The sequence below is a fragment of the Xiphophorus couchianus genome, chromosome 11 (assembly GCF_001444195.1).
Source record: "Xiphophorus couchianus chromosome 11, X_couchianus-1.0, whole genome shotgun sequence".
Taxonomy (NCBI): Eukaryota; Metazoa; Chordata; class Actinopteri; order Cyprinodontiformes; family Poeciliidae; genus Xiphophorus; species Xiphophorus couchianus.
In genome coordinates this window covers 24,085,603-24,093,766 of record NC_040238.1, presented here as the reverse complement: position 1 = coordinate 24,093,766, position 8,164 = coordinate 24,085,603, and the positions used below count along the sequence as shown (strand labels likewise).

Below are 8,164 nucleotides of genomic sequence, written 5' to 3'. Positions count from 1 at the left end.
ACGGTTGTTTAAAAAACTCGTCGGTCAGCAAAAGTAACCATATACCACACTTGTCGCTATTTTTTAATTACACAATTAGAATTACTTTCGCATTTTACTTAACAAAAGCCTGAACAACTTTAAGAATAAAATTGTAACATAATTATGATTTTTAAAAAACATCAGATGTACGTTAGTAAAATAAGAGTCTAGCTCTTTGATATCTGTGGGTGATTATTTTTAAAGTACCATTTTAAAAGCTCTTAGGCATTACCTTGTTTGAGGGGACGATTTATGTGTAACACTGTACTGTCCTTACAGATATGTAAAAATAATTGGGTCGTAGTTTTAAAATATTAGCCAAAACTGAAAAGAGGCGCAACGTTTTATGTTACTCTTAATACAAACAACCGTTTGGTATGTATGTACATATTTATGAAGTATTCTAAATTAAAATCTAACGAAAACGATTGCTCGTCACTGTCAGGACGTCGACCGACAAATGCGGCGCAGCCTTTTAGTCTGCTCAGTCGTTCACAGCCCACAACCCGCGGATTTACAATCAACAATTCAAACAGATTTCTGCACGGGCTATCTTTCTTTCCCGTTTCTACAAACTTCAAACATGGGGTGAGTACATATGGCCTACATGCAGCCAGTCAGCGACTGTACTTAATACACTATTTAAGCGACTCGCTGTACGCTGAAAATCTGCCTTGCAAGATGGCGACGTGGTTTAAGGTGAAATACAGGCTGGGTTAGCCAGCTAGCCACAACAACATCCTGAACGTCCTAATATGGTGTTAAAGTACGTATAAATCGCCCTAATATGAGTTAACATTTATTGTTTTGTTCGTTTTTTGTATACGCTCCCTGTTGTGTGAAAGCAGTCCCATCCCCCCTCCCCGTCATCATGATGTGGTATTAATCCAGTTGCAGTTAACTGTGTTATAATGTCGTTTTAAGTGTCAACAGAAACACAAGACAGTAGCAGCATTAACCCTATTCTTTTTCACACAAGGCCTGCTCACTTTGCATGGAAACAGTCAGACGGAGCCATTGTTATATTGCACCCTTTTAATTCGACCTTAAAGTTTCACTGAGGTAGATTTATGTTTACAACCCCAATATGCCTCAAATTCCTTCTGGAGCTGCTATTAAACTGATGCAGTGGAGGGTGAATGCCTGCAACTCATTTTTATTTCCTCCCATGTTTTATTTCAGAAGCGAAGGTGGGGAAAAATTAAGTATCTGTAGAAATCCAGCTAAAAAAAGTCCATAAAACAAAACAAAACAAAACAGTTAGAAAGGAATAGCGTGTTTTACAAAACGTGATTGCCATGTGACTTTAAAAAAAAATAGGGGAAAATATATATTTCTATAAGCTGCTAAGCTGAAGAATTTCTTACTAAGGGAAAGGGTTTCTTTTAATACAGATAAACAGGGATTAAATGTTGCAAACATTTCTAAAGTGCATAAATCTTTTTTTTCTTTCTAAATTGATGTTCAGTCTTCAGTCTGTATTTCAGTTGAAAGTAGATATCTGGCTAGAGATTGTAGAGATTGACCAGTGTAAAATTTAAATTGCATGAAACCCTTAATTAAAATTATTGAGGTATCACAATATTAACTAATTGTCTTCGTTAGAGATTGAAAAGTGTAATAATAGCCAGTTGACCTGCAGTGTGCTGCAACAGGTGGATGAGAAACAATGCGGTGCTACTTTATGCTCCATAGAGCTGCTTTCATACCTTTCTTATACCATAGACAGATAATCAGTTCATGTCAACTACTTTTGTGATTTTCTTCTGCTCAGATTGTTTGTAGTGGCTTTTCTGTAGAATGTTGTAACATAAAAATTAGTCCCTGAAGCTGACTTACAGTGATAGTTATTTTTAATAAACTGTCTATGAGGCATTATCTGAGATTAAATTATCATCATAAGCTTTCCCAGTGAACCCCCCACCCCCCAAACAACAAAATTAAAACACATCATCAGTTTTTGCACAAAGATTTAAAGCAATAACAAGGTTTCCCCCAGAAAACTTGCTAAGCCCGGTTCTACAGGGCAGTCGTCCAGTCGGCTGCCATGTTTTGGAGTTAAAAAATGTTTAAAGTTAACAGAAATTTTGAAAATATCACTTGATAGTTATGTGTTATTGGAAGACTGGAAAATTAATACATAAACACCATCTATAAAGTCTAAAAAAAAAAAGGCAATCATTAAAAATAAAATAAGTAAACTATACTAAGCCTGGTGGTGCACAAGTAAAGCCTGGTAGCCCGTCAGGCTTATAATACAATGTGGGAAACCCTGCTATAATATATAACATGACCTAATTGCATGTATTTACAAAAACAACAGCGAATACTCCTCTCCTTGCTAACATGTCATAGTTATATAACATGTTAGTAGTTGTCTATGCTAATCTCTTCTGCCATCATCTGTTGGGGTAGCAGCAGCAGAGCCAGTGACTTAAAAAAAACTCAACCAGCTGATAAAGAAGGCTGGTTCGGTTCTGAGGTCTACTCTAGAGATGACTGTACAAAGAAGGATGCGTCATAAAATGAAAAACATAATGGCCAACCCTGAACATTCTCTTAACAAGACTGAAATACACCAACAGAGTTTTCTGTCAGGAGTTTTTTCCTGCCCACATCTATCACCATCTTCAACAACTCTGCAGAAATTTGGGTGGTTTTTGTTACCATGTTGAATTTCCTTTTGGGATTAATAAAGTATTTGTAATTAAATTGGGGGGGGGGATAAAAGACAGAAGCAAAAATATTTACATTTAGAAGTCATTTTCACAGAGTACTATGTCTTTTTGTTTTGCTCTATATAGAGAATCACAAGTCTAGCTAGTGGATTGGTTGATTAGTTGGAGCTTTTCCCTTCAAACTGTTAACTAAACTTATTAAATCACAGTTCTTCCTGTTTCCAGTTCTTAAACTCTGACCCTAGCAACAAAAACCCAGTGTCATCCCAGCCTTATCAAGCTGCTGTTCCAGAGGAACCGTTTTCATCAGAAGCTTAGAGGCAGGCTCAGCCAAACAAAACCCTGTGAGTGCCATGGTTAATACTCCAGAGTTTTCTTTTCTTTCTGACAGGTCAAATTCAAACATAAAAATCTAGTAAAAATCACAGCATTTCAACAATAATACAGCTTGTGATTTGTATGTTCTTGTTGTTTTGTATGTCAGGACCTTACTTTTAACAGCTGATTGGCAGTGAGCAGCAATATGCAGGGGAGTTACTCTATGCTTTATATATCTTGCATATTATTTTTAGTGTGATCAAAATCATGACAGGTGTTTGCGCCTTTAGTGGCCTATATTTGAAGTATTCAGATGGGAAATGGGAAGAGAGAAAGAGAAGATATGCTAACTTTTGAAAAGTTTGAAGTCCTTGGTGTTCTTTGACGTTAGTAACTGATCCATGCTAACTTGTAGAACATTCATACGTGTTTTTTTGGGTCCAGCAAGAGCGTTTGTCTAAAATGACCTATGGAAATCAGTCTGGGGGATGTTGTATCAATCACAAACATCGCCCCTTTTGCTAAAGACTCAGCTTTTATAGTCCATGTCAATAGTTTGACCAAATCATCTCAGAATATTAGAGTGTTTATCACACTTATTCTTATTTTTTTATGTAATTGTAAATTGATGACAGACTTGGGGACAGATAAAACAGCACTCTATTTTAGGGCTGAAACAATTAATTGTGATTAACCGATTTTTGAAATAATTGTCAACTAATTTAGTAATCGATTAATCGTTTAATGGAGTAGACGGACTCAAAAAGGGACATTTGGAGAACAAAACAACATACTTGGACCAGTAAATAAGCCAGAAATGTCCAAAACCTATGGACATTTTGCATTTAAGATAAAAAAAAACAACCTTTGCTAGTAAATATGTTCTACCTAAAACCACTCAAGTGGCAAAGTTTTAGCTTCACCAGGTACAGTTTATGTTAATAAAAAAAAAAAAAATTCCGCTAGGCACATTTTGCTATTAATTTGTAGTCCAAAAAATAAAGTATAAATTAACCCCACAGTGTCTTGATAAGTCAAGCAGAAAGGGCTGAGTTTAGAAGTAGTACTATCTTTTGCTACAAATGATCGCGGATACATTAAGCAATGCTGTTCTTCCATTTTGGGTAATAAAATGTCTATTTTCATATTTAAAAAAGGAATTAAATTGTTAATTTGCGTCCTGTGTATTTCTAATACCATATAAAATTCCTTATGTGACAAATCTTCTGAATGTACCAAGTGCTTTTATCCAGTTAATCAATGACAGAATGAATTGTTACTTGCGCCTGCATTTTATTTTTTATGTTGAAAAGCTCAACTCCTTCATGTCAACGGCACGAAACGTAGGACTTTTTTTTTTTATCACTGTCACATTTGGGCTCCTTTTTAGGTTTTCAATACAAATGACATCGTCAATTTTACAAGCTGAACGATCTCTTAAAATGCTTCAACTGATTAAAAACATATCTGCGCTGACATTTTTAAAGCTGTTCATTAAGAATGTGGGATGATCAGGGTACAGACAGGTAGCTGAAGTGTTTCTTTGTTCTTCTGTGGCTCAGACGATTGCTGTGCCTACACTGTCCCTGACTCCACAGTAGGGCTGTTGTAAACTAATATTTTGGTAATCGAGTAATCTATCGATTATTCTTACGATTAATCGAGTAATTGTATAAAAAAAGATAAAACAAAACATTGGTAAATCTTAACATAACTGCAGTATTCCTATCGCATATCAACGTCAGTCCAATTTTTCACGTTTGAGCTAACAATAACTTTTCTGTAGTTTAGAAAATTAACCTGTAATAATAATAGCTCACTTTCTAAATTAATCTGAAGAAAAGTTATACAAAAATCTGAAATTATATTCAATTTAATAATAAAGAGGCAGGCTCACAAATATGCTTATAAAAATGTCTATATTCCTAAAAAATCGTGTATCTTCACTGAAGATGAATGCACAATTTCCCTGCTACATTTCAAAGGTAGATAATGGAGATTTGGCATTTATAAGTGTTTTTTTACAAAAGGACAGTGTTACGTATTTTGACATTTTTTTAACTAGAACTAAACATTGAGATTTATATTTTCAGTTTCTGAATGTAAAAATCTTAGTTTGTGGACACGTTGCATCTCAAAAAGGCTAAATTATTATGTTGTTTTTTACTTCTAAAGACATTTTTTGGTTTGTTTGTAATATTTTAAATTAGTCTCTAACCTTACTGTAAATGCTGCCAAGAAGAGGCTATACTAGCAGGTCAGTGCTTTAAGGACTTTATGACCTGTTTGACAACAGTGCTATCAAATATGTGTACCTTGTTAGATTTTGAAAGTGGAAAACTGTGTTAAAGATGTTTTTCTGTTTTTTGTAGTGGGTCATTCATAACTCCTGAACTTTTAACTAGATGTGCAAAGATCAACATTTTGTGTTGATCTTTCTGTTTTCTGGTTTAACACAAAGCCTTGACAGCTTTGGCCCAATTTTAATCATTTCCTTTTTGTTTTTGTAAGCTATAAGACTATAATTTGTTATTTATGTCAAACAAGTTTTTAAAAATAAAGAAAATAGGACAAGTGAAAACATAGGCATAGATAACCAAGAACAAAAATAACTAACTTACTGCTACTTTTCTGTTTGAAAAGAAGTAGGGATAAGGAGACACTTATTTAATCCTACCCCTTATAGCAGTTTAATGAAATGTAACACTTACTGACTCCGTAATTATCAAAATTTTGTAATTTTGTAAATGAGCACTACATTTAGGGAGCATAGATTGGAGAAGAGCAGGGAACGTCCCAAACAAAAATCCTACAGCACATCTCAAAAGGCAATTGTTACTGTTTAGAGTCACTAAATACAGAAAATGTGATCGATCAGATGCAAAATTTGCGAAAAATGACTGAATTTGCATTAACAGTTGCAATCGCAGCAACGCAACTTCCTGGGAGGACTATAAAAGCCAAGAATAAATCAAAGCCACCGTTTTCTACTCTGTAAAACCTTCCTGCTATCTGCTGAACTTCTTGCTCTCTTTCAGATCAGTTCAGGTATTTTACGTACCTGTCCCAATGTCTAAAATGCAAATGTGGCAATGTGTTTTATTGCCACATTCCTCTGTGCAGGTGGTTCGTGTCTCCAAACATGGTGTAGCCAAACTTTCCGTTTTGTGAGGCAGCAGCAGCCCGCCAGCACCAAACCAGGATGTCCAGCAGCTCGGGCTACCCCCCCAGCCAGGGGTCATTCAGCAGCGAGCAGAGCCGATACCCACCACACTCTGGTGTCCAGTACACCTTCACCGGATCGCGCCACCAACAGGTAAAGCTAAACTTCCGTAAAGCCACTTGCTCTCCTCCTTTACTAGTTTGGCATCTTTTAGAGTTTATTTCAAAGGCTTTAACGCCTCCTGTAAAACCTTAATACATAATTTTTATAAATTTGAACAAGTATGGAAAAAAGAAACTTGACTTATTGATTTTTTTTTTAGTGATCCACAGTGAAAAAAACCCTCATGAAAGAGCAGTGGCACATTTCTGTTTTTGCCTCTAGATCAGAGTTTTAAACTGGGTCTGCGATTCTTTCACACCAAAGTGATTTGATTCACGTGTGTTTCCTTGCGTAGTCTGCTTGGTTATGCACCGGGTATCATTGTCTGGACCAAACAAGCGGACTCTAATAACATTTCTACAGTTTGCGTACAGTGGGACTGCAAACAGACTTTACAAACGAATGCGTGATCTGAAATCGTTCTGTGACCACAGCAGGACATCAGTCCTTCTCTTTGCTGCTCCATGTCTCTCACTTGATGATCGCTCGCTGCCTTGTCTGCTGCTTGTGATGTTTAACCGCATAGTTTGGTTCTGGTGGTTTGGTTGGCTTCACACATGCAGTCTGAAAGTGAATAAAAAGCAAATGCAGGGTTTAAAATGTTGTCCACATTCCCTGCCCTGTGGATGGGAGTCTACAGGGCAGGGATTAAACTAATTTTGATTAAACTTAGTTTAATCAAAATGCGATTAAACTAAGTTTTGTTAAGATTCCAACATAGCAGGACTACTTTTTGTTTAAGTTTTACAAACAAAATGACGGGATCACAGATCCATCCATCCATCCATTTTCTGTTCACCCTTTGTCCCTAATGGGGTCGGGAGGGTTGCCGGTGCCCATCTCCATCTACGTTCCGGGCGAGAGGCGGGGTTCACCCTGGACAGGTCGCCAGTCTGTCGCAAGGCAACACAGAGACATACAGGACAAACAACCATGCACACACACACTCACACCTGGGGAGAATTTAGAGCGACCAATTAACCTGACAGTCATGTTTTTGGACTGTGGGAGGAAGCCGGAGTACCCGGAGAGAACCCACGCATGCACAGGGAGAACATGCAAACTCCATGCAGAAAGATCCCGGCTGGGAATCAAACCCTTCTTGCTGCAAGGCAACAGTGCTATCAACTGCGCCACTGTGCAGCCCAGGATCACAGATTTATTATGAAATGCATATTTAATGTAGAGTTGAGGCAATTAATCGGATTAGTCACGATTAATCGATTTATTGAAATAATCGGCAACTAATTTGGTAATTCAGTAGTCATTAACTGGAGTATACAAACTTAAAAAAAACACTCCTTGTCTTAAATATTTTCTACCAAAAGTTCTGTCACTTTTACCTTTGCTTTATTCAAATTCTGTAAAATTCTGCTATTAAGCATTATGCATCCAATTATTAAAATTGTTGTGTCAAAACAATTTAGAGCAGACACAAACTGCTTAACTGAACAAGCAGAAACAAAATAGTTCAAAACTGCCCTAAGCAGTTGTAAACACCAAAGGTGGGGGACAGCTTAACAAAACCTCTTCCTACTAGCTGCCCCACTGGAGGAATGATTTCAGGAGCCTTTTATAGGAAGCAGGTGAGACTCTGGTTGGCTTGCAATTCTCTGCTGGTCCAATGGGGTGGCTGCTTTCCTGCAGCCTCCAGGCAACCAATCAGGAAGGTGTGCCCTCACAGCTGAACCTGAATAACAAAAAGAAGCCTGCACAGCCTCAAGAGACCAGGGGCCGTAACATTTGGCAGTAATGTGCATAAAACTCGATAAAACTAAATCAGAGCAACAAAAACATATTTTTTCAGGGTGAAATGTGGAAT

The 8,164-nt window shown here is 37.0% G+C and overlaps 1 protein-coding gene across 9 annotated transcripts in view; it reads left to right on the top strand.

Moving 5' to 3' along the window:
* The first annotated feature begins 472 nt into the window (after positions 1-472).
* Positions 473-8,164, top strand: part of ncor1 (nuclear receptor corepressor 1) — an 80,133-nt gene continuing 72,441 nt past the window's right edge. For 8 of the 9 annotated variants that reach the window (XR_003597228.1, XM_028030855.1, XM_028030860.1 and 5 more), the window contains exons 1-2: positions 473-609; positions 6,141-6,333. Coding sequence is in view for 8 of the 9 variants with exons in the window: in XM_028030855.1 (XP_027886656.1) it covers positions 6,220-6,333 (114 nt within the window). In the remaining variant the exon portion in view is untranslated. Of the gene's footprint in view, positions 610-2,924; positions 3,044-6,140; positions 6,334-8,164 lie in introns of all 9 variants that reach the window. The other variant, XM_028030854.1, reaches the window with a different exon arrangement.